General features: G+C 34.6%; 1 protein-coding gene across 4 annotated transcripts in view; it reads left to right on the top strand.

Annotated features, from left to right (window-relative positions):
* The window catches only part of ARHGAP28 (Rho GTPase activating protein 28), a 176,339-nt gene that overhangs the window by 143,062 nt on the left and 5,714 nt on the right, over positions 1-27,563 (top strand). For 3 of the 4 annotated variants that reach the window (XM_023534180.1, XM_023534179.1, XM_011366170.2), the window contains 6 exons: positions 70-152; positions 2,547-2,744; positions 3,095-3,208; positions 18,512-18,568; positions 20,326-20,450; positions 27,121-27,185. In XM_023534180.1, the coding sequence (XP_023389948.1) occupies positions 70-152; positions 2,547-2,744; positions 3,095-3,208; positions 18,512-18,568; positions 20,326-20,450; positions 27,121-27,185 (642 nt within the window). The remainder of the gene's footprint in view (positions 1-69; positions 153-2,546; positions 2,745-3,094; positions 3,209-18,511; positions 18,569-20,325; positions 20,451-27,120; positions 27,186-27,563) is intronic. The other variant, XM_023534181.1, reaches the window with a different exon arrangement.

The following is a 27,563-nucleotide window of genomic DNA, read 5'->3' as shown; positions in this document are numbered from 1 at the left end:
CACCAGATGTTAGCAAGAAATGCTGTCAGTGGTGTTCCAAATGTGTGATTATTTGTGTTTTCTTGTTAGGAGGGCCTCACATCAAAGTACAGTTTCAAGCTTTACACCTCATGGTCATGGCACTGCCTGATGCCAACAGGGACACAGCCCAGGTATGTTCTATTGATCTTATCATCTGTCATTAGCTCTATTGGTCAGAGGAAATGGCTCAGGTGAAAAAATGAAAACTGAGATGACAGCTCTCTAAGCCAGCTGAGCGTGCTACGAACCTATTGCCTTTCCACATTCCCACTGCTGTTCCTCTGAGGAAGACAAGAAAGAATGTAAATTTTGGAATATTCCTTGAACATTTCAGTTTAATTCATTCAATCTATTAAGAGATATTGAATGTCTACCACATGTCAGGGACTAGCCTAGGGATAAGAGTAGGAAAATTGGAGTTAAAAGACTTAAATGAAATAATGTCAGAAGTAAATGAGACTATTATGTAAAAATAAAATATAAATCTCTTATAAAATTTAGTCCTCAGTTGCCCACTTCGGTCTACTGGCAAAAGATCTGATGAGTGTCCTTGGGGAAGAAATTTGAAATCACTGACTTAAATAAAAATTGTAAATGTTCATGCCTTACAATTTACGAGATCACTTTAAAGAATTCTACAATCTCTGAATTTTAGAGATTACCTGATAGAACTCTGCCATTTTACGGATTAGGAAAATGAAGCTCAGAGTGATTTCTCCATTAACATATAGTAGGACATTTGATAGAATCCTATATCTTAGTTCTTCACTCCAAATATCCCTCCCTTTATTTTAAATTTATTTGCCGTATGTTGGTAAAAATTAAAATTTCTCCTGCTATTTTGATAATGCTTCTGTATACTGTAGGAAATTTGTTATATGTACAACAGGTGTTGACAATCTTTGAAATGAGATAAAGCTGAGTTGGAAAGAGCCAATAATTTTGAGGCCAGTAAACATAATTCTAAAAACAAAATAATTCTTAATGCTACCTCTTATCAGACATTTCATTTTGGTTAGGACTTTTCCTCCTATATTTGAAAATGTAACATCTGTGTTAATTATAATATATGTTGATTATATTACATTCTCAACCCAAGGATGTGAATATCTCCTAATACAGTTCAGTAATTTTTCAAAAACTGGAAATTTATTAGCTTTCTTTTAGGCTTTATCTAAACAGTGTTCTTTTATTCAAAAATAAAATGCATCTGGTCTCTGGGTCAAAATGTTATCTACCCTTTCATATAACTGTGAATACAGCAATTATCAAATAATTCAAGATATTTTTATCAGAAGATCATCAAAAAAACATTATGAAACAGGTAAAGAAATTCATTCTCTCTTTCCCCCTCTCTTCCCCTCTCTCCCCCTCTCTCTTCCTCCTCTCTCTCTCTCTCTCTCTCTCTCTCCCCCTCTCCCTCTCCCCCTCTCCCCCTCTCCCCTCCCACTCTACATTATGACTGGAACTAAGATTGAAGTTGGTGTGCTATAGAGATCCAGACCTCTGGCTCAAGAATCAAATTTCTTTGGTTCAAATATTCGCTTTCCCACTTAGTGAACTGATGCTGGGCAAAGCTATCAATCCTTCCCACCTTAGTTTCCTCATCTGTAAAACTATATTAATAATAGTGCCTACCTCACAGGATTTGGACTGATGATAAAATGATTAGATATATAAAGTACTAAGAATAATGTCTGGCTCACAATAAACTGTCAAATAAATGTTAACTATTATTACTATTATGTGCTATCCATTTTCTCATTACAAATACTGTAGCAGACTTCAAACTCAGAAAACTAAAAAGCATCTCCTTTTAGGATTTCAGTCTTCATGGTGAATTTCAGAAGATCTGATAAGCATCTATACTTTGGTTGCTCAGCCAAACTTTTATTAAGCTTTCTCAAATCTTTTGTTTTAATGCTGAAAACAGCTGCATGTAGGCATTTTACTTTGGTCTGCCAAAGATTCCAAAATTGAAAAGCAATAGAAAACAACCACCTCAAAATTTAAATTTTTAAATTTTCAGTTGTGTTTACATTTGGGCTAAGGAATAACGTATTCATTTTTAACAGGTTTTTCTTTCTTGAGGACACAGTAGTTTTTTTAAAATAATGCTTTAGAGTGTATTTTAGAATTACTTTTCTTCTTAACAAAACTGCATTTCATGTTTTTCTGAGCTGCAGTGTTTTCCTAGTTTTCTATTTAATTTTAATATCTGTCAAACTTGTTTAGGATAATAGAAAATAAGAAAATGCAAATTATTACTTATATGGACTCCAGTATAATTAATTCCATAAAAATAAAGCTATTTTGATGAAACAGAATTGAATAAACTCTTCACATTTCTCATTAGCACTTTTAATCAAGTAAAGGGGAAACATGACATTTAACAATTCTATACTTCTGACAATATTCTGACAGTTTTCCAGAGGCACTGTGAATGGGTTTGGAAATAAATGGTAGCAATCAGTGGTGCCTTTTGATAATTTACATTTATATGACAGAATGCTGTTTCTTTTTAGGCCCTCATGACATTCTTCAATAAAGTGATTGCCAACGAATCAAAAAACCGAATGAGTATATGGAATATTTCTACTGTAATGGCACCAAACCTTTTTTTCAGTAGAAGCAAACATTCTGATCCTGAAGAATTACTGTTAGCAAGCACTGCAGCTCATATCATCCGCCTAATGCTTAAGTACCAAAAAATTTTATGGAAGGTGAGTAACAGTGTGATGACTGGGACGTAGTCCTTGGAAGTCAGCCAGCACCCAGGGAACATATAGGCTCCATGAGCAGGCAGTGCCCTTAGTTACAGGGAGAAAATACAAGGATATAATCCCAGGTTGCCTGTGGCAACTTTGCACATTCTTTAAGGGCTGCTCCTGAACACATTCTCTCTGTTAAACAGAATCCTATTAGATTTTCCTAATCTTTACAAGGATAGATGCCACAGTTCCTGGTTCCAGGATTCTGAGTGGCCAGAAGGAGTTACCATAACCAAAGACAATCTACTGGGGCGGTTTAATTCGAGTGTTTTCCTTCTAGTCAAGCTATTTTTCTTTTCCAGGTTCCATCTTTCTTAATCACTCAAGTCAGAAGAATGAATGAAGCTACGCTGTTGTTAAAGAAGCAGCTCCCAAGCGTCAAAAAGTTGCTAAGGAGGAAGACCATAGAACGAGAGGTGATAACAAATGAGGGTGCAAATATTGTTACTGCTCAGATTTTTATTTCTCAAAGTAAGGCACAAAGAGGCTTGCAATTTAGAACCAAAATTTTATATTCTTACAAAGTATCAGTCTTGTGGCTATAAACATTGTGGAAATTGTGTCCATGGCAGAGTACTGTGGTCCTCCTATTTTATTGAACTCCGTATTTTTTGGTTGACGTTTTTGAAATAACTCTATCATGAAGATTATTTAATATTCTATTCTGTTAAGTACTTAAGGCTAAAATGGTTCTCACAAAAGTTGAAAGTTGACATTTTTGTTCCTGTGAACTAAATTTAATATTTCAGTATTCATTATATCCAATAAGTAGAAAAAGAGATTTCTCTAGTGACTAGATTTTGAAAGAATATCTTCTCCTCAAGTTGTTTTGTGTAAATTCATTACATTCTGAAGAATTTTTGCATTAGTACAATTGTTTGTGTGAAGGTACATAATGGAAACAGGTTTTGGAAGCATTATCTTTATTGCTTTAATTTAATTTAAGAATGATCAATGAGTGTCAGGCATGGCATTCAACCTTGAGGAGGATACAGCGATACGTGAAATTCACTTTGCCCTTAAAAGTATTTATACCAAATATGGGAGAGAGATGTGCACAAGAGTAATGAATATGCATTAAGTACCAGATTAGCTGTACAGACAATGTGCCAGGACCATGCAGAGGAGACAGAAATGTCCTTCAACATGGGAAATTATGGACTTCATGGAGGAAGTGGCATGTGAGCTGCATTTTGAAGGATGGATAGAATTTTGAAGGAAGAAAGAGTAGGAAAGTTCATCCAGGGAAAGGAACAGTAAATGCCAAGGTGATGAGGTAGGAGTGTTGCTAATTGATTTATCACAACCGTGATGAATGGCTATATTCCATTATTGGTTATAGGCAAAATGACTTCATGACATTTATTTGGGGGGGGGGGAATTAATTTGTTTTGAGAATAATTTACATGATAGAAAATTCACTGTTTTAACTGTTTAAAAATGTACAATTCATGGGTTTTAGTACATCCACGATGTTCTGCAACCATTATCACTACCTAATTCCAGAATATTTTCACTATCCCAAAATGAAACCCTGTACCAATTAAGCACTCACTCTTCATTACCCACTCCTCACAGCACTTCAAATACATTAATTTACTTTTTACCTCTATGAATTTACCTATTCTTGACATTTCACATAAATTGAATAATATAATAGGTGGTCTTTTGCATCTGACATCTTTCACTTAGCATAATGTTTTCAAGGTTCTTCTCTGTTGTAGCATGTATTATTACTTCATTTCTTCCCTTTTCATTTTATTATGTATCCTTTTTAATAAATAACTATATTGAAATATAATCCACGTATACAATCCATCCATTTAAAATGTACAATGCAGTGGTTTTTATTATATTGACAAGTATGTGCAGCTAGTAACATAATCAATTCCAGAATATTTTCATCACCTCAGAAGAAAAACCTGTACACTTTGGCTGTCATCACCATAACCCTGCCTACCCCATTTTCACTCACCAGTCCTAAGTAATAGCTAATCTGCTTTATGTCTCTATAGAGTTCTCAATTCTAGATTTTCAGTTAATGAAAATTATATAATATGTGTTTTTTTTGTGACTGGCTTATTTCATTTAGTGTTATGTTTTTGTGGTTTATCCAACTTATAGTATGTATCAGTACTTCTTTGTTTTTTATGACTGAATAATGATCCATTATATGGATAAACCACATATTGTTTATCCATTCATCCATTGATGGACATTTGATTTGGCTATAACTTTTAACTACTATGAATAATGCTGTTATAAAGATTTATATACAAGTTTTTGTGTGAATATATGTTTCCAAGTCTTTGGGGTATATGCTGGGTCATATGGCAACTCTATTTTGAGGAATTGCCACTGTTTTCAAAAGCAGCTACACAATTTTACATTTCCACCAGCAGTGTATGAGGATTCAGATTTCTTCATATCCTCACTAACACTTGTTATTACCAGAATTTTTTATTCTAGCCTCCTGGTTGATATGAAGTGGTATCTCTCTGTGGTTTTGATTTGTATTTCCCTGAGGACTAATGATATTTAGCATCTTTTCATGTGCTTGTTGTCCATTTGTATATCTTTCTTGGAGAAATGTCTGTCTAGATCCTTTCCTATTTTTGTTTAGGTTATTTGCCTTTTTATTTTATATTGTAAAACTTCATATATTCTAGATACAATTATCTTATGAGATATATAATTTGAAAATATTTTTCTCCATTCTATGGTTTGTCTATTCAATTTGTTTTTGTCCTTCGATCCACAAAGGTTTTTAATTATGATGAAGTCTGTTTCTTCTGCTGATCATGCTTTTATCGTCATATCTAAGAATCCTTTGTCAAACCCAAGATCATAAAGATTTAACTCTGTTTTCTTTTAAGAATTTTATAGTTTTAGTTTTTATATTTGTGTCTTTGTTCAATTTTGAGTTATTTTTGGTGTGCGATATGAAGTAGGGGTACAAATTCATTCTTTTGCATGTGGTATCCTGTTACTCCAGAACCATTTGTTGAAAAGTCTATTATTTCCCTAGTGAATGGTCTTGGCACTCATCAAAAATTAATTGACAATAGATGTACAAGTTTATTTCTATACTTTTAATTCTGTTCTAATGATCAGTATGTCTATTCTTAATGTCAGTACCACACTGTTTTGACTATTGCAGCTTCGTTTTAAGTTTTGAAATTGAAAAATGTGAATACTCTAACTTTTAATTTTTCAAATAACTTTGATTATTTTAGATTCCATGCATTTTCATATGAATTTTAGGATCAATTTTTCCATTTCTGCTAAAAAAAAAAAAAGAAAGAAAAGAAACTGGAACTCAAAAAAAAAAAGGAATTTTTTTTTTGAGTTCCAGTTTCTTTTCTAACTTTTTTTTTTATTATGGTGACATTGATTAACAAAATCCAATCAGCTTAAGTGTACAATTTAACCTAAGTCATATATATTGCATTGTATAGTCACTGCCCATAGTTAGAGTTCTGTCACCACATATTTGACCCTTTTTAGCCCATCTACCTCCCCCTTCCTCCCTACTCTCTGGTAACCACTAGTCTATTGTCCATGTCCACGAGTCTCTGTTTCTTGTCATGTTTGTTTGTAGCTTTTAGATTTCTGTCCCACATATAAGTGATATCATGTGGTTTTCAACTTTTTCTGTCTGGCTTATTTCGCTTAGCATGATTATCGTGAGGTCCATCCATGTTGTTGCAAGTGGCAGCATTTCATCTCTTCTTATAGCTGAGTAACATTCCATTGTCTATATGTACCATAGCTTCTTTATCCAATCATTTATCGTAGGACACTTCGGTTGCTTCCATTTCCTGGCCACCGTGAATAATGCTGCTATGAACATAGGTGTGCATATGTCTTTTCGGATAAATGTTTTCAAGTCTTTTGGGTAAATACCCAGTAGAGGGATTGCTGGATCATATAGTAGATCAATCCTTAGTTTTCTGAGAAACCTCCATACTGTTTTCCATAGTGGCTGTACCAGTTTGCACTCCCCCCAGCAGTGTATAAGGGTTCCTTTTTCTCCACATTCTATCCAACATTTGTTATTGCTTTTCCTGTTGATAATAGCCATTCTAGAAAATGTGGATAGTATCTCATTGTAGTTTTGATTTGCATTTTCCTAATAGCTAGTGTTGATAAGCATCCTTTCATATGTTTGTTGGCCATTTGTATGTCTTCTTGGGAGAAGTGTCTGTTCAGGTCCTCTGCCCATTTTTTAATTGTTATTGAGTTGTCTGAGTTCTTTGTATATTTTGGATATTAGGCTCTTATTGGAGGCGCTGATTGCAAACCTATTTTCCCATTCAGATGGTTGTCTCTTTGCCTTGTTAAGTTTCTTTTGCTGTGCAGACGCTTTTTAGTTTGATAAAGTTGCATTCATTTATTTTTGCTTTTAATTCCCTTGCCTTTGAGGTCAAATTAATGAAATCCTCTTTAAGTCCAAGGTTCATGAGTTTAGTTCCTATCTTTTCTTCTATTGTCAGGTCTTACATTCATGTCCTTAATCCATTTTGAGTTAATTTTGGCGTGATGATAGACAACAGTCTACTTTCATTCTTTTGTAGGCTTTCCAGCTTTCCCAGCACCATTTATTGAAGAAGCATTCCTTTCTTCACTGTATGTTTTTGGCTCCTTTGTCAAAAATTATTTGCCCGTATAAGTGAGGAGTTTACTTCTGGACTCTCAGTTCTGTTCCATTGGTCTGTGTGTCTGTTTTCTGCCCATACCATTGCCGTTTTGATTACTGTCGCTTTGTAGTATAATTTGAAGTCGGGAAGAGTGATGCCTCTAGCGTTGTTCCTTTTTCTCAGGAAGGCTTTGGTGATTTGGGATCTTCTGTGCTTCCATACAAATCTGATGATTTTTTTGTCCTATTTCTTTAAAAAGTGCTGATGAGATTTTGATGGAGATTGCATTAAATCTGTATAATGCTTTAGGCAATAAAGTAATTTTAACTGTTGAGTCTTCCCATCCAAGAACATGGACTATTATTCTATTTCTTTATGTCTTCTTCAATTTCTTTTTATAAGGTCTTATAGTTTTCATTATATATGTCCTTCACATGTTTCATTAGGTTTATTCCTAGATATTTTATTCTTTTTGTTGCAATTGCAAAAGGAATTTTTTTTCCTTTCTTTTTCTGACAATTCATTATTAGAGTATAGGAATTCTGTGGATTTTAGAACATTGATTTTGTATCCTAAAACTTTACTGTATTTGTTTATTATTTCTAGTAATATTCTTGTAGAGTCTTTAGGGTTTTCTATATAGAGAATCATGTCATCCACAAATAGTGACAGTTTGACTTCTTCATTTCCTATTTGAATGCCTTTTATTTCTTTCTCTTGCCTGATTGTACTTGCTAGGACCTCCAATGTTACATTAAATAACAATGGTGATAGTGGATAGCCTTGTCTTATTCCCGATCTTATAGAAAAGATTTTTAGTTTTTCACCATTAAGGATAATGTTAGCTTAGGGTTTGTCGGATGTGGCCTTTATTATGTTGAGGTACTTTCTTTCTATACCTATTTTATTAATTGTTTTGATCATAAATGGATGCTGTATCTTGTCAAAGGCTTTTTCTGCATCTATTGATATGATCATAAGATTCTTATTCTTTATTTTGTTTATGTGGTATATCACATTAATCAATTTGCATATGGTAAACCAACTCCATGCCTCTGGGATGAAGCCCACTTGATCATGTAATATAATATTTTTAATGTGTTGTTGTATTCGGTTCACTAGTATCTTATTTTGGATTTTTGCATCTGTATTCATAAGAGATATTGGTCTGTAGGTTTTTTGTGTGTTATCTTTACCAGGTTTTGGTATCAGGGTAATATTGGCCTCAAAAAATGAGGTAGGAAATATTGCCTCCTCTTCGAATTTTTTTGGAAAAGTTTGAGGAGAATGGGTATTAAATCTTCTGGTGAAGCTGTCTGGTCCTGGACTTTTTTTGGTAGGTTTTTGATGATTGTTTCAATTTCCATACTGCTGATTGGTCTATTTAGATTTTCCAGTTCTTCTTGATTTAGTCTGGGAAGATTGTATATTTGTAAGAACTTGTCCATTTATTCTAAGTTAGTAAATTTGGTGTTATATACTTTTTTATAGTATTCTTATGTGATCCTTTGTGTTTCTGCAGTATCTGTCATAACTTCTTTTTCATCCCTGATTTTGTTTATTTTTGTCCTTTCTCTTTTTTCTCAGTGAGTCTAGCCAGGGGTTTGTCAGTTTTATTAATCTTCTAAAAAAACCAGCTTTTAGTTACATTTATTTTTTCTATTTTTTTGTTGTTGTTTTTATTTTTAATTTCATTTAATTCTGCTCTAATTTTGATTATTTCCTCCCTTCTGCTGATTTTAAGCTTCATTTGTTCTTTCTTTTCTAGTTTTTTTAAGATGAAGTGTTAGGTTGTTTATTTGGGCTCATTTTTTTTTTTTTTTTTTTTTTTTTTAGATAGGCCTATAAAGATATGAACTTGCTTCTTATTACCACTTTTGCTGTATCCTAAAAGTTTTGATATGCTGTGTTATCATTGCATTCCTTTCTATTTATCCCTTGATCTCTTTTTTTTTTTTAATTTCTTCTATGACCCATTTTTCAGTAGCATGTTGTTTAATCTCCATGTTTTTGTGTTTCTTCTCGCTTTCTTTTTACAGTTGATCTCCAGCTTCAAAGCATTATGATCAGAGAATATAGCTGGTATGATTTCAACCCTCTTATATTTGTTGAGGCTATCTCTGTGTCCCAATGTGTGGTCCATCCTTGAGAATGTTCCATGTGCCCTAGAGAAGAATGTATAAGCAGCTGTTTTGGGATGAAGGGCTCTATAAATGTCAATTATGTCCAGTTGATCTAATGTGTTATTTAAAGATGTTATTTCCTTATTGATTTTCTGTTTGTATGGTCTGTCCATACCTGACAGTGGGATATGAAAGTGTTTAGTTCTGTTTTTCCCTTTAGTTCTGTTAGTAATTGCTTTATATATTTCAGAGCTTCCTGATTGAGGGCATAGATATTAATAAGTGTTATGTCGTCTTGATGCATGATTCCCTTTATCATTACGAAGTGTCCCTCAGTATCTTTCTTTACCGTTTTATTTTGAAGTCTGTTTCATCTGATATTAGTACCGCTACTCCCACTTTTCTCTGAAAGCCATTTGCTTGAAATATTATTTTCCACCCTTTCACTTTGAGTCTATATTTGTATTGGAACTGAGATGTGTCTCCTGGAGGCAGCATGTGGTTAGGTTTTGTTTTTTGATCCAATCTGCAACTCCGTGCCTTTTTATTGGTGAGTTCAGTCCATTTACATTTAGGGTGATTATTAAAATATGAGGTTTTCCTATAGCCATTTTATCTTTTGCTTTCTGGTAGTTTGGTATTTCCATTGTTTCCTTGTCCTTGTGTTTCTATCTATTATTTAACTTTGGTAGGTTTTCTGGATTTTCCCTCTGGTCCTTCTTGTTTTATGTCATGTATTTCAGTTCTGGATCTTCTGTGTGTGATTACTATTATGAATATGTAAAGAATAGTTATATATATGTGTGTGTGTGTATATATATATATAATAATCTATATCTATATAACAATCTATAGATATAGATATGGATATAGATATATATGTACATGTCCATTTTCTTCTGCATGTGTCTTATCTCCATCCCCCTTTGTGAATTTAGATCTTTGATTTCTCCCCTTTTCTGTTGTTATCTCATATTGTTTCTATGTGTGCTGAACATTCATTACTATTTTGCAATAGCAATTCTCTTCTTATTGTTTAAACCTATAATACCCTGTTCTTAATAAGGGTTACACTACTCTGCTTCTGTTTGCCTGCTAGTCACCTTATTCATAGTTATGTATTTTTTTGTCATTTTGTTTCAGGTGAGCTGACCCCTTTCAGTATTTCCTGTAATGCAGGCCTCATAGTAGAGAATTTCCTCAACTTTTGTATGTCTGTAAAGATCTTTATTTATTCTTCATAATCTAAAGCAGAGCTTTGCTGGATACATTATTCTTGGTTGATAATTTCTTTCATTTAATAGTTTGTATATTTGGTTCTCTTCTTGCTTGTAAGGTTTGTGCTAAAAAGTTCAAAGATAGTCTAATGGGTTTTCCTTTATAGGTTACCATCTTCTTTTCTCTGGCTGCCTTGAGAATTCTTTCTTTGTCATTGATTTTTGATAATTTTAATATAATGTGTCTTGGAGAAGGCCTTTTTGGGTTAAGATAATTGGGTGTTCTGTTAGTTTCTTGGATTCAAAGCTCCAGTTCATTCTTTAGATTTGGGAAATTCTTGTCAACTATTTATCTGAATATGATCTCTGATCCTTTCTCCTTTTCTTCTTCTAGAATACCCATTATTCTTCTGTTGCCTTCCTAATGGTGTCAGCTAATTCTTGTATTTCTCTTTCATTATTTTTCATTCACCAATCTCTCTCTTCTTCCTTCTGAATTATTTCTAGATTTCCATCTTCAATAACACTGATTCTTTTCTCCATTTGGTCAACTCTACTTTCTAAGCTTGCTATTTCACTCTTCATCTCTTTTAGTGTGTTCTTCATCTTCAGAAGTTCTGTTTGGTTCTTTTTTAGAGTTTCAGTCTCTTTGCTAAAAACTTATTCTGCTGGCTTGTTTTTTTCTCAATTCCTGGAATTGTTGATCTGAGTTATTTTGCATCACACTGAGTTTTTTCAGAAATACAATCCTGAATTCTGCATCATTTAATTTGCATAATTCCATGTCTTTAAGCTTATTTTCTGTAGATTTTTCTCTTTTTTTCTGAGTTACCTTGTCACCCTGGTTGTTCATGGTGTTTAGTGGACTATTTCTCCACTTGCACATGAATAGGAGTGTATTCTGGTTTTTTTTTGTTTTTTTTTTTTTTTCCAGAAAGGAGATTTATTATACTGAAGTCTCTCTAGCCTTTTGCTAAGAAGTTGTTTTCTTTTGATTTCCAGTAGATGCCATCCAAACCTCTTGGATCCTTGCTTTGAGACTAGCAATGACTTTTTTTCTCTCTGACCAAATATTCAAGTCACGGTTGCTACCCTTGGTCCCAGCCACTGTCAGTGGTACCTAGAGTGGATTTTTGTTTTGGTAGCATTTGCTTAAATTCTCCTTGGGCTCCGTGATGCTATGTCTGGGAAGATATGAGGTGAAAAGAGGGCGTGCTTGGGTTGGTGGGTGGGGGTTGCTGCTAGTCGCTGTGTCTCAGCTTAGTGCTTCGCAACCACAGCTGCTAAGACCCAGCTGTTGCCCCTTCACACATAGTTCCCGCTCTGATCCCTAGGCTCCATTGGAACTCACAGATTCCTCAGGCAGGCCGGTTTGGGGAACTGGCCACAGTTTCTCTCCTCCCCCTCCTACAGGAAGCCTGGGCTGCAAGAGACAGCTTCTTTGTTCCTCCCAATCTACCTCCCAGACTCCCATAGTTCTGAACTCTGGAAGCTCTTATGAGCAGATCACTCACTCAGACACGCTTGCGTGCAGGTTAAGTGTTATTTGAGTTTTAGATATTTAGTTTATTGTTATTTCAAGGGGGAAGATCGAAGACATTTGTCACTCCACCATGCTTTTGACATCACTCAAGATGCTTGGAATTTTTATAGTGATCGCAGTGCAATGTAGATTAATTTGGGAACTATTGGCATCCTAATAATATTAACTTTTCCAGTCCGTGAAAATGAGTTATCTTTCCATTTATTTAGGTTTTCTATAATTTCTGTCAATGTTTTATACTTTTCAGTGTATAAGTCTTGCATTACTAAGATCATGTTTTCTGTGAATAGAAATAATTTTCTTTCTTCCTTTCCAGTCTGCCTTTTATTTATTTTTCTTGCTTAATCACCCTGGCTAGAACTTCAGTAGGATATTAAGTAGGAAGATAAGAACAGAGATCCTTGTCTTCTTCCTGATCATAAAAGGAAAGGTTTCTGTCATTCACCATTAAATGTGATATGTGTGAGTTCTTCATAGATTCCTATTATAGTTTGAGAAGATTCCTGTATACCATTAGTTTCTTGGGTGCTTTTTTTGTTTTGTTTTGTTTTGTTTTGTTTTATCATGAAAGGGTATTGATTTATGTCAAATTCTTTTTCTCCATCTATTGAGATGATAATTGTTTTTTTCTTCATTCTGTTAACATGGCATTACCTTGATTGGTTTTTATAGGTTGAACTAACCCTGCATTCTTGGGGAAAATCTTACTTGACCAAGGTGTATAATCCTTTTATTATGCTGCTGGACAGGTTACTAGTATTTTGTTGAGGATTTTTTAATCAATATTTATAAGAGATATTGGGATATAGTTTTCATTTCTTGTCATGTCTTTGGCTTTGGAATCCAGATAATACTGGCTTTACAGAATGAGTTAAGAAGTATTCTCTCCTTTTTAATTTTTTTTTTTGGAAGATTGACATTAATTCTTTAAATGTGTGGTAGAATTCACTAGTGAAATCATCTAGCCCTGGACTTTTACTTATAGGAATATTTTTGATTACTGATTCAATCTCTTTATACTCTATTCAGATTTTCTGTTCTTGAGTCAGTATTGATAGTTTGTGTTTTTTGGATTTTGTCTATTTCATCTAGGTTATCTAATTTGTTGGCATATAAATTGCTCATAGTATTCTTTTATATTCCTTTTCATTTCTGTAAGGTTGGTAGTAATGTCCCTAATTATATTCCTAATTAATGATTTGAATTTTCTCTCTGTTGTCTTGGTCAGCTAGCTAAAGGTTTATCAATTTTGTTGATATTTTTGAAGAACCAACTTTTGTTTCATTAATTTTCTCTCTTGTTTTTCTATTCTCTAGTTCTTATTATAACTCTAATCTTTTTTTAAATTTAATTTTATTTTTAGTTTCAAATATACAGTACATTGGTTAGACACTTATATAGTTTATAAAACAATCCTCCTGATTGCTCTTTATCTCCTCTGGCTCTACACCTAGGCATTACATAAATGCTAACTGCATTCTCTATGCCATGCTCCCCATTCTCGTGACCGTCTGTCAACTACTGATTTGTACTTCAAACCTTCACCCCTCTCCCAGCCTCCCAACCCCCCATAGCCAGATTGTCCTCTATATTTGTGACTCTCTTTTTTTTAACTAGTTTCAAGTAGTCCACTGTCTTTACGAGTCTGTTTTTGATTAGCTTGTTCTTTTTGTTCCTTAGATTCCACATATAAGTGAAATCATGTGGTGTTTATCTTTCTCTGTCTGACTTATTTCACTCAGCATAATAACCTCTAGGTCCATCCATGTTGTTGTGAATGATAAGATTTCGTTTTTTTTTTTTTAATGGCTGAGTAATATTCCATTGTATATATGAACCATAACTTCTTTATCCAGCCATCTGTTGATAGGCGTTTAGATTGCTTCCATATCTTGGCTATTGTGCTGCCATGAACATAGGGGTGCATTGATCTTTACAAATTATTGTTTTAGTTTTCGTTGAATACATACCCAGACGTGTAATTGCTGGGTCAAAAGGTATATCCATTTGTAATTTTTTGAGAACATCTAGACTGTTTCCATAGTGGCTATAGCTATTTGCAGTCCCACCAACAGTGTATGAGGGTTCCCTTTTCTCCACATCCTCGCCAATACTTATTGGTCTTTGATTTATTAATAATAGCCATTCTGACAGGTGTGAGGTGATATCTCATTGTAGTTTTAATTTGCATTTCTCTGATAATTAGTGACCTTGAGCATCCTTCATATGTCAATTGGCTAAAACTCTGACCTTTATTATTTCCTTCTTTATGCTTGTTTTGAATTTAGTCTGCCATTTTTTAGTTGCTTAAGGTAAAAGGTTAGATTATCAATTTGATATCTTTCTTTTTTAATTGTAGGCATTTACATCTATAAATTTTTCCTTGAACATTACTTTTGCTCCATTCTGTAAGTTTGGGTATGTTGTGTTTCATTTTTGTTCCCCTCAAAGTATTTTCTAATTTCCCTTTATATCCGCTGGTTACTTAGGAATATGTTGTTTAATCTCTACATATTTACGAATTTTCCAAATTTTCTATTACTGATTTGTAACTTCACCCCATTGTGATTAGAGAAGATACTTTGTATTATTTTGGTATTATAAACTTCATTGAGATTTGTTTTGAGGTCTAATATTGTCCGTCCTGGACAAATTTTTATGTGTACTTAAGAATGGTTGCTATTGTTGAGTGGAATGTTCTATAGAGATCCGTTAGGTCTTCTTGGTTAATAGTGTTGTTCAAGTCTTCTGTATTCTTCCTGATCTTCTGTCTAGTTTATTTATCCATTATTAAAAGTAAGATGTTGGAGTCTTCAGCTGTTGTAGAACTGTCTAATTCTTCCTTCAATTCTTTTTTTTTGCTATATGTCTTATATGGTTGTGTTCCCCAATTTCTCCTTAATGCCTTCATTTGTGTAAGATAGGTATTTTTAAGTTTAATTCTTTTTTTCTTTCTTTTGCAATATATGTTCTTAATGGTTACCTTGGGTATTACAAGTAACATCTTAATTTATAAAAAAAAAAAAATCTACTTTATATTAATACCACTTATATTAATACCACTATTAAATTTAATAGTATATAAAAACTTTCTACCTGTATACCTTTTTCCCTGCTTTATATTGTTGACACAAATTATATCTTTATAAATTGTGTGCCCATCAATATAGACTTATAATTATTGTTTTATGCACTTGTCTTTTAAATTAGATTGGGAAAAAGTGAAGTTATAAATAAAAATATTTATATTTACCTATGTAGTTACCTTTACTAGAATTCTTTATTTCTTCATGTGGAGTTATCGTATAGTGTTCTTTCATTTCAGCCTGAAGTACCCTCTTTAGCATTTCTTGTAAGGAAAGTCTGCTAGCAATAAACTCTCTCAGCTTTTATCTCGGAATGCCTTAATTTCTCCATTTTCAAGGATCGTTTTTGCCAGGTAGAATTTTGGTTGACAGTTTTTCCTTTTAGCGCATTGTCTTCTGGCTTCCATGGGCTCAGTTGAAATCAACTGTTAATCGTATCGAGGCTCGCTTGTGTGTGATGAATTGCTTTTCTCTTGCTGCTTTCAAGATTTTCTTTGTCTTTCAATAGTTTGATTTTGATGTATTTCAGTGTGGATTTCTTTGAGTCTATCCTGATTGGAGTTTGTTTTGGATAGGTAAATAAATGTCTTTTAGCAAATTTGAGGAACTTTCAGCCAATATTACTCTAAATATATATATATATGTAGGTGCACTTGATGTCCCATAGTTTGTCTTAGATTGTTTCTTTTTCTTCATTTTTTTTCTTCCTGTCAGACTGGATAAGCTCAATGGACCTATCTTCATATTTGCTAATTTTTCCTCCTATCTCCTTAAATCTGCTATTGAGCCTCTCCAGTGGGTTTTTCATTTCAGTCGGACTTTTCAGCTCCAGAATTTCTATTTGATTTATTTTTATAGGTTTTATATCTTTTTTGATATTCTCTATTTGATGAGATATCATTTTCATGGTTTTTCTAGTTCTGTATATAAGGGTTCCATTAATTCTATAAACATATTTAAAATGGCAGATTTGAAGGCTTTTTCTAATAAGTTCAATGTCTAAGTTTTTTTAAGGAGTTTCTTCAGAAACTATTGAAACTAATTTTTTTCCTTTGTATAGGCCATATTTATTTGCCATTTTTTGCCTGATTCATAAATTTTTTACTAAAGAATGAACATTTTGAATATGGCAAATTTGGAAATACAATTTTTCCTTCTCCCCAGGGTTTGTTATTGTTGCTATTGTAGCTGTTGTTTACTAGTTTAGTGACTTTTCTGCTGAACTAACTTTGTAAAGTCTGTATTCTTTGTTTTGCGTGGCTACTGAAGGCATTGTTCCATTAGCTTAGTGGTTAGCAATTGCTTGAACAGAGATTTGCTTAAACCCCGGGGACCAAAAAAACTCCAAGTCTTTGCAGATAAGTTTTGTGTATTTGTTGGGGCACATCTTCAACATTTAGCCAGGGAGCACCTTCACTTCCTGCTTGGATAGAGTCTGAAGGTCAGCCAGAGGTGAGAGCTTATATTCTTTTCAGATCTTTCCTGAATATGTGCACAGCCCTGAACATGCATGTGGCCTTCCAGATTCTTAGAAGTGTGTGGGAGTTTTTCAAAGCCTTTATTCCTCAAAAGATATCAATCTGTAGGCTTGCTTCCAAAGCTTTTTAGTTAGTCTACTGTTTTCTCCAACTCTTTTCCACTAATCAGGCAGCAGTGACTAAATATTTGCCTATATATGTTTTCAACAATACACCATTTTAGCATTAAGTTCCAAGTTAGGCAAGCTAAAGGCAAGCCTTTTGAGTCAGTCTTCCAGGGAGCCACCAGACAGGTCAGAACAAATAATTTGAATTCTTTGTGAGTGATGTCTCCTTTGCTCCCTCCAGTATCTGTACCAGAAATGCAGGCTGTTATTTTCAAAGCTATCACTGAGCTAGGAGTAGAGATGGGAAAAATGTAAGTTAAAATGCCACAAAGCTTTCTTTTCTTAACAAGATTCAGCTGTTTTTCTTACTTAAGCACTTCCATGGTTGCAACCTTTGATTTAGCATCCCAAATCCTGAAAAGTTGATACTGACAGTTTTTGCTAGTTTATTCATTGCTTTTGTAGGCGGTCAGCCTTTTGGAGTCCTTACTCTGCCAATTTTGCTCTGGAAAATTTTAATGGCAAAACATGATATATGTGAGGCTGAAACTGAGGTCAGGTCATGCTTTGCCAACTACTAACCGTATGAGCCTGAGCAAATTAAAGTCTTTCTCAGAACCTCAACTTTATTATAAATTAAGGGGAAAAGTAATGTTATCTAATTCACAGAATTATCATTAGCATCAATTCATATAATGTGTGTTTAAAGCACTTTGTGAACTGTACAATGCTATATGAATACTAGTTATTTTACCGTTTTAATTGTAAATAGAACCAAAGTAGAATTTAAAGTTATGTCATGTAAACAAACACTTAAAGATGAGGAAATAGTCTTTATTCAGTTTTATTGTACTATACCATGTTTTTAATTCCTAACTTTGATTGAAGTAGACAGTTCATTAACCGTAACAAGTAGTAAGGTAGGAAAGACTAAAGAATAAAAATTGGCCACCTCTGATTTTCCCTCCCAGAGACAAATAATGTCACCAGTGACATGGTATGTGTGCACAGGAACATGCAAGTGTATATACTTCCAGAGAGGTGTTATGCACATACAAGCAAATATGAGTATATGTTCTTCCTCTCTTTTGCATGAATGGTAACACGTATAAAACATTGTCCTGCATCTTGCTTTACTGATTTATGAAATCATTGTAATTATTCTGCATGGGTCCACAAGCCATTCTTATCTGCTTCTTTTGCATGATAGTCCATAGATACATAATAATTTATTTAAGTTATCCCAATTGTTGAACAGTTAGATTGTGTCCAGTCTTTTGCTATTAAGATTTATGCATCAATGAGTAAATTTGTTAGACATCATTTTTCACAAATGAATTATATTTGTAGGTTAAATTTATAGACGTGGAAATGTATATAGTATAAAATGTACCATATACATTTTATAACTTGGTAAATATGTTTAAATGTTTTCCATAAGCATTATACCAGTTCATACTTCCATCAGCAGCATGTACTTTTTTTCCCAACATAAAATCCTAAAAACTAAATGTGTTTTATTTAGGTTACAAGCCCCAAGACAGCAAAGGTACTACAAAAATCACCCTCTTCAAGAAGAATGGTAAGAAAACAAATAATTTCTTTCCTCCCTAATTATTAACTTCCTAAATAATTTTCTTTGGCTACATCCACCATATCCATGTATAATTTTGGTCATGCTATATCCTTCAAACTCAACATATTCAGTGTGGCACATAAAGGAATGGCATAGGAAGTCAACTAATGAGTCAAAATGTGTGGTTAAACATCTGTACACAAGTGCGAATACTGTTGGAAATTATAAAGAAAATGTAATTATTATTAACATAGGTCCAATAATGTCAGGAGTGTGAAATTTATCTTACAGAGGCTCTGGGCAGGAGAAAGGAGAGGGACATGAGATGACCAAGAAAGTGTTTTAGGAGTACAATTTTGGCTGCAGTGAACCAGGGACACTCTGTCCACTCCCAAGTCTAAATCCCTTTTATACATTCTCTGCCATGCTCTCCTGGTTCTTGCTGGTAATAGTAAAATACCACTATAAGAACCAACCTTATTTTAAAATATTTTGTATTAGTTTCCTAGTGCTGCCATAACAAAGTACTATAAACTTGATGGCTTAAAACAATAGAAATTTACTCTCTCATAGTTCTGGAGGCTAACAGTCCAAAATCAGGTGTTGATTGGTTACTTCTGAGGGATGCGAGAGAAGGATTTGTTCTTGGCATCATTCCTAGCAATCCTTGATGTCCTTTAGCCTATAGGTGCATTATTCCAATCTCTGTCTTCATCTTTAAATGGCATTCACTGGTGTGTGTGCCTCTGTCTCTTCTCCTCTTATAAGGACACTAGTCATATTGGATTGTGGGCCTACCCTGCTCTGATATGACCTTACCTTTGGTAGCTGCATATCTGCAATGACCCTATTTCCAAATAAGGTCATATTCTTAAGTATTGGGGGGTTAGGTTTTCAACTTATCTTTGTGGGTGATAAAATTCAACACTTAACATATTCCTTCTAGGATATATACTGAATCAATTACATAAACCTACATTAACAATACCATCCTTTGAGAATATACAGATTTAAAATGATTACCTGAGAAGTAGCCAGAACTTAAAACAAATACAAATTTATTTCTGTTCATTTCTAGATAATTAATCTTTAAAACACTCAAAATTTTGAAACAAAGGAAATTTCCAAATCTATAAAACAGAAATTTCTATTTATTATACAGCAAAATTCTTTGAATATTTTATTTAGATGAGCTCTCCAAAGTCCCCAAGCCAATCAGGTCATGTGAAAACAGAGACTGTCTTTACCAATAGCAGTCTGTGCTCTGCTTTTCACAGTGTTATCAGCACACCTTGAGGGATCTAGTTTCAAGTGCCCATCTGGAATCCAGTTTGGGCTGACTAAAGAAAAGGGATATTTGAAAAAGTCATATTTTCTCATTGATCCTTAAATTTTTCTGAAGGTTGATCTTAAAATATATTGAAATAAGAATTCTGCTTAAAGTAGATTTATTTAGGACATTGTTCAAGGAAATGCAGTAATAGAAACATTAGATTTTTGCCATAACCCAGTTTACCTTTCTCATGATTTTAAGGCATTATAGTAAGAACTAGTATGTAGCAACAGTAAAATCCCAAGTTAAGTTTCATAAAATCTCCTGTTAAAAACAAAGCAGTGTTTTATACTGATTAAATGCTGGTTGTGTTAACATGTTTTCCTAAACCAGAGTGCCACTGGTTTTTGTGTCTTTTAAGTGCAATTTTTGACTGATTTGATGTTCATCCTAGTTTGACCAAATGTTCTGAATTTTTCCTCATTGGCAGTCTGATGTGCCGGAGGGAGTCATAAGGGTCCATGCTCCACTTCTCTCGAAGGTGTCCATGGCCATTCAACTCAATAGTCAAACCAAAGCCAAAGACATACTTGCAAAATTTCAATATGAGAACAGGTGAGTAAAAGTGAATAAAGGACTCTGTACAAACACTGTGAACTTTTATCAGATGAGTTACTTTCCAGGAATTACAAATTTTGTATTTTTGAGAAATTAGAACCTGTTACTTTGGGGAATTTATCAGTAGGTGAAGAGTCAAAAATGGAAAAAGAAGTTAATAGACCAAAGAATTGTCTGTAACAGAAGCTTTTTTTAAAGGAATTTCTAGAAGTGAAATTATTATTTTTTATTGAGGTATAATTGACATATAACATTGTATTCTTTTCTGGTATACAACATAATGATTTAATATTCATATATTTTGCAAAATGATCACCACAATAAGTATAGTCAACATTCATCACCATACATAGTTACAAAATTTTAAGATTTACTCTCTTAGCAACTTTCAAATATGCAATACAGTATTATTAACTATAGTCACCATGCTGTACATTACACCTACATGACTTATTTATATTATAAGTGGAAGTTTCTACTTTTTGACCTTCTTCACCCATTTCGCTCAACCTTACCCCTTCTACTCTGGAAACCGCCAATCTTTTCTATGTATCTCTGAGATTGGTTTTTTGTTTTTTTGTTGTCATTTTATGGTTTTTTGGTTTCTTAGATTCCATATATAAATGAGATCATATGGTATTTGGCTTTCTCTGTACGACTTATTTCACTTAGCATAATGCCCTCAGCATTCATTCATGTTGTTGCAAATGGCAAGATGTCATTTTTGATGGCTGAGTAATATACATATATATTTTTTAATCACATTTTCTTTATCCGTTCATCCATCAATGGGCACTTTGGTTGTTTCCATATCTTGGGTATTGTAAATAATGCTGAAATAAACATGGGAGTATATATATCCTTTTGAGTAAGTGTTTGCGTTTCCTTTGGATAAATAACCAGAAGTAGAATTGCTGAATCATATGGTAGCTCTATTTTAAATTTTTCGCGGCATCTCTATAACTGTTTTACATTGTGACTGCACCAATTTATATTCCCATCAATAGTACACAAGGGTTCTCTTTTCTCCACAGCATTGCTAACACTTGTTATTTCTTGTCTTTTTTATAATAGCCATTCTAACAAGTGTGAGGTGATCTCTTATTGTGGTTTATATATATAAAACTTTCTTAGAAAAGAAAAGCAGAGTAGACAGAGACCAAAAGGAGCCCCAAACACTTATTCATCTCTGCAGTTGGCCCTAACTCCTAAAAACACTGTAAATAGTTACCACTACCTGGTAATAGACTTCAAATTCCATTCGAGGGATTTGGGCATCTAATAGATTTCTAATGTGTTACATGTGTTACAAAGTTGTCTCTGTACTCTCATGTAGACCTTTGTAGAAAGAAAATTTTGGACGTCCAGGAGCCAAAAAAAAAAATAAAATAAATAACTCAGTCTAAACCTCACATCTTATACAACCATTAACCCAAATGGATCACAGAATTAAATATAAAACATAAAACTATAAAACTTTTAGAAAATTACATAGGACAAAACCTTTGTGATATAAGGTTAATGAAGAGTTCTTAGACTTAACATCAAAAATATGATCCATCAGAGATAAAAATTTATAAATTAGACTTCATCCAAATTAAAAATTTATACACTGAAAGGCCCTGTGAAAAGGATTAAAAGACAAGCTAAAGACTTGAAGAAAATATTTGCAAACCACATATCCAGCAAAGGACTAGTATCTAGAATATGTAAAGAATACTCAAAACTCAACATTAAAAAAAAATCTAATTTGAAAATGGGCAAATGACACGAACAAACATTTCACCAAAGATTGATATACACATGATTAATATGCACATAAAAAAGTGTTCAGTATCTTTAATCATCAAATACCTATGAGAATGGCTAAAATAAAAAATAGTGATAACACCAAATACTGGCAAAGATGTGGAGAAGCTGATGGGAATGTAAAAATGGTATAAGTCACTGTAAAACAGTTTGACAGTTTCTTTTTTTTTAATTTTTACATTTTTTTCAATTATAGTTGATATACAATATTATATTAGTTTAAGGTGTATAACACAGTGATTAAACATTTATATAACTTACGAAGTGATTAATAACCAAAACCCTGATAAATCCAGTACCATCTGACACCATACATTACCACTATATGTTATTATTATTACAATACCACTGGCAATGTTCTCCATGCTATACTCTACATACCCAAGACTACTTTGTAACTGCCAATTTATACTTCTTAATCCCCTCCCCACTTCACTCATTCCCCCACCTCTAATCTTACTACCATCAAAATGCTCTCCATATCTATAAGTTTGTTTCTATTGTTTATCTTGTTCTCTAGATTCCACACATGACATTTATCTTTCTCTGCCTGACTTACTCCACTCAGCACAATACCCTCTAGGTCCATGTTGTTGCAGATGGCAAGATTTCATTCTTTTTTATGACTGAGTGATATTCCATTATATATATACTACCTCTTCTTTATCCATTCATTCTTTGATAGACACCCAGGATGCCTTCATATCTTGGCTACTGTAAATCATGCTGCAATGAACATATAGATTCACATATCTCTTCAAAGCAGTGTTTTGGGTTTCTTCAGATAAAAATCCAAAATTGAGATAACAGGGTTCTACTTTGTCTCTTGTTATAGCCTTTGTTTTAAAGTCTGTTTTGTCTGGTATAAGTATTGCTACCCTACGTTTTTTGTTTGTTTGTTTGTTTGTTTTTATCTGTTTCCATTTTCATGAAACATCTTTTTTCATCCCTTTAACTTTCAGTCTGTGTGTGTCTTTTAATCTGAAGTGAATCTCTTGTAGGCAGCATATGTAAGGGTCTTGTTTTCTTATCCATTCAGCTTCCCTATCTTTTGATTGCAGCATTTACTCCATTTACATTTAAAGTAATTGTTGCTAGATATGTAGTTATTGCCATTTTCTTTTTCATATTTTAAATCTTTTTTCTTGTTTCTTCTTCTTAAAGAAGTCCCCTCTGACAGTTTCCTGTAATACTGGCTTGATGATGAATTCCTTTAGCTTTTTATTTTCTGAGAAACTCTTTATCTGTCCCTTTGATTCTAAATGATAGCTTTGCTGGATAGAGTAATCTTGGTTATAGGTCCTTACTTTTCATCACTTTGAATATTTCCTACCAATCTCTTCTGGCCTGCAAAGTTTCTGTTGAGAAATCAGCTGACAGTCTTATGGGAACTTCCTTGTATGTAGTTAACTTCTTTTCTCTTGCTGCTTTTAAGAGAAAATCTTTAATCTTTGGCATTTTAATTTTGTGTCTTGACGTGGGCCTCTTTAGGTTCATCTTGTTTGGGACTCTCTGTGCTTTCTGGGCTTGTATGTCTATCTATCTCCTTCGCCAGGTTAGGGAAGTTTTTAGTCATTATTTCTTCAAATAATGTTTGAATAAGGTTTTCAGTTCCTTGTTCTCTCTCTTCTCCTTCTGGTACCCTTTTTAGGCAAATATTGATACACTTGATATTGTCCTAAAGGCCCCTTAAACTAACCTCACTTTTTTGGATTCTTTTTCTTGTTGCTATTCTGATTTGGTGTTTTCTGCTACCTTATCTTCTAAATCACTGATTCAGTCCTCTGCTTCATATAATCTATTGTTAATTCCTCCTAAGATATTCTTCATTTCATTTATTGTATTCTTCATTTCTTACTGGTTCTTTTTTATGTTTTCTATTTCTACTTTTATGTTCTCTATCTCCGTGTTAAATTTCTCACTGAGTTCATGTACTCTTCCTCTGAGTTCACTGAGCATCCTTATAACAAGTATTTTGAATTCTGTATCTGGTAGATTGCTTATCTCCATTTTGTTTATTTCTTTTTCTGGAGCTTTGTTCTGTTCTGTCATTTAGAACATATTTGTCTTCCCATTTTGTCTGCCTTCATGTGCTTGTTTCTATGTATTAGGTAGGGCTACTATGTCTCCTGGTCTTAGTAGAGTGGCCTTATGTAGTAGTTATGCTATAGGGTCCCAGTGGCACAGTCTTCTGTGGTCACCTGAGCCAGGTGTTCTAGGTATGTCCTTATATGAGTTGTGTGTGCCCTCCTGTTGTAGCTGAGCCTTGCTGTTTGCTTATCAGTGGGAGGGATTGACCCTGAAACTAATATGTTGTGAGGACTGGCTGTGACCAGTGGAGGAACTCTTGTGCAGGGGCTGACCCTATAGAGCAGGATTCACTTTAGGGGGGCTCTGGTGCCTGCCTTGTTTGCCCTTTGAGTGTGTTGTCCTCAGATGTGACCCTGGGTGGTATTGCAGCTCAGACCGAAGCTGGCTACCAGGTATGCAGGCCAGGGCCTCCAGGGAGTGGCCCTGCTGCAGGTGCTGCAGGCCAAGCTCAGCTGCAGGCCAAGCTCAGCTGCAGGCCATGCCTTTCTTGGCGCCACCTGGCATGAGCCACCAAGCATTCCACAGGTGGCTGCCACCCATGCTGGGCTTGGAAGTTCCACAAGATGCCAGGCCGCAAACGGAGGCTGGCTGCCACTAGCGCCAGTCTTGGGGTTGGTCAGCAAGAGGTATGGGGCATACCTAGGCCAGGTGCTGCTTGTTTAGGTTCTGTGAATCTTTGAGAGATTTTAGGTAAGTCCACAGCATGAGCCAGGACAGATGGTTTGTGTGGAAAATACACTGGAAGTGGCTTGGGTGGTCCCACAAGTGGGGAGGGGCGGGGTCTCAGGGACATGGCAAGGCAACTAGTGTTAGCCGGGTTGACGGAGCCTCAGATATGGTACCCGTCTGAGTCTGCAAGCCTGGTGGGAGAGAGCTCACTAAAGGAGCAATGCCCTCTGCCAGCATTTCTATCCAGGAGAAAGCTCCCCCCTCTAGCCCTCACCCTGAAGCCAGACAACTCAGTTCCTTCCCATTCCTCCCTGGCGTCTTTTGAACTGCTGCCCAAGAGCTGGAGCCCAGTATGAGCGAGTCTATCACCAACTAAGTCCACGCACGGGCCCTTTAAGAGGAAACCGTCCCTCTCACTCAGCCACACCCTCCACTGATTTTCACAGCTAGAATATGTGGGAACTTCTCTTCTCAGCACTGGATCACTGGGCTGGGAAGCCTAATGTGGGTCTGGGACCCCTGCTTTTCTGGGGAACCTCCACAACTGAGATATTTCTCCTGATTTTCAACCACCACAGGCAGGTATGGGACCAGCCTGTCTCACATTTCTGCCCCTCCTACCAGCCATGAGGTGGCCTCTTCTGTGTGTCCCCAACTGTAGGACTTCTGTTCATCTAGACATAGAGCAACTCCCAATGGATGGCTATTCTGTAGTTTAGTTGTATTTTTGATGTGGCTTTAAGACGAGGCAAGCACAGCATTTACTCCACTATCTGACCAGAACTCAAGTTTGACAGTTTCTTATAAAACTAAATATGCAATTCCATGCGAACCCAGCATTCACACTCCTGGGCATTTATCCCAAAGAAATTAAGACTATGTTCACACAAAAAGCTGTACATACATGTTTATAGTAGCTTTATTTATAATAATCAAAAACTGGGAAAAAAAACCCAGATGTTCTTCAACAGGTAATGACTAAAGAAACTATGGTACATCCATACCATGGTATACTATTCAGCAATAAAAATGCAATAACTTGGGTGAATCTCCAGGGATTTATGCTGATTGAAAAAAAAATCCAGTATAAAATAGTTCCATTTACATAACATTTTGAAATGCCAAATTTATAGAAAGATGGACTAGAGGGTAAAAGATGGTGGTAGAGAAAGGGATAGGGACAGGGAGAAGAGGGTGGCTGTGGCTATAAAAGGGAAACTGGGGATCTTGTGTTGATGAAAATGTTCTGTATCTTGACTGAATCATTACCAGCATTCTGGTCATGATACTGCACTAGAGTCTTTCAAGATTTTACTATTAGAGGAAACTGGGTAAAGGGTACACAGGATCTATCTGTATATTCTAACAACTATGTGCAAATTTACAGTTATCTCAAAAATTTAATTGAACAAGAAGGCACATACCCTTCCTCACATTAGAGAGTAGTGAGGACAAATCTTTTTGAAGTAACCAACTGAAAGTCATTCTTGAAGTGGGATAGAGATCAGCAATAGCCTTTCCAGACTCTTCTACTCCAGCATTCTAGTCTGGGGTAGAAAAATTAAATTGGGCGATTATTTTCTCTGACTTGCTTTTATTGTAGGACAGAGACATGCAACCAAATCAATGTTAGATGGGTAAAAAAGCATTAGGCAAGCTTAGAAATGTGACATGGGCTGAGGAGAGAATCCCATTCAATTTTTGGCAAAAACGGAAATGAAACCCGACTTCTTTTGAACTAAGAGTAGTGTGACCAGTGAAAAGGCAATATTAGACAACCAGCTCCTCCTTGGCCAACCTTGATACGTCAGTAAGAGTTAACCTTTCTCAAATGGAATTGACAGCTGTGGATAGAATGGGCTCTGGGCTGCTGTGGAGCACCAGAGCATCTTAGTGTGAAATAGTCCTATTCTCAGATGCTTGTCTATGTCAAATATACAAAAAATGTTTTTTATCACAACTTTAGTCATAATAATGATTTGTGGAGTGTATTTCACTCAAGGCAGAATGAATTGTTTGGTGCCATGTTTATTTAATCTACAGATTTACCTGAGATTATGAAAGAGGTTAAAATCACATTGCTTTCTCCTTTTTTCAGTCATGGTTCATCGGAATGCATTAAAATTCAGAACCAAAGGTTATATGAAATTGGAGGAAATATAGGTAAGGATTCTTTAAAAGTTTTTACTCCTCAATTCTCTGATTACTCTAAAAGAGATACGATGCTGTTATTGTAAAAGTATATTTTACAAGTTTCTTAGATATAAATTCAAAATCAGTAAGTTTCTGGGGTTTTTAAATACCATATAAGAACAGTACGACTTTCCTAAAATATTTTCAAAATTTTAGTTGATATGGAATAGACTTTTGGGTCTTTTAAATGTGACCCAGAATTTTTGGAGGTTAATGCAGAACAAAGAAAGAACATCATGGAACTTTCAGAATTGTGACACCCTTTTTGTTTAACTTTCCATTTTCACTCTCAACTCAAGTTCATTCTTCCTATTTCCCTAAAGCTGGTCAGTGAGGAGGAATCAAAAG

Source organism: Pteropus vampyrus, unplaced genomic scaffold (assembly GCF_000151845.1).
Source record: "Pteropus vampyrus isolate Shadow unplaced genomic scaffold, Pvam_2.0 Scaffold122, whole genome shotgun sequence".
NCBI classification, from domain to species: domain Eukaryota; kingdom Metazoa; phylum Chordata; class Mammalia; order Chiroptera; family Pteropodidae; genus Pteropus; species Pteropus vampyrus.
The sequence above is the reverse complement of the archived record's forward strand: the minus strand, read 5'-3'. Positions and strand labels throughout refer to the sequence as shown.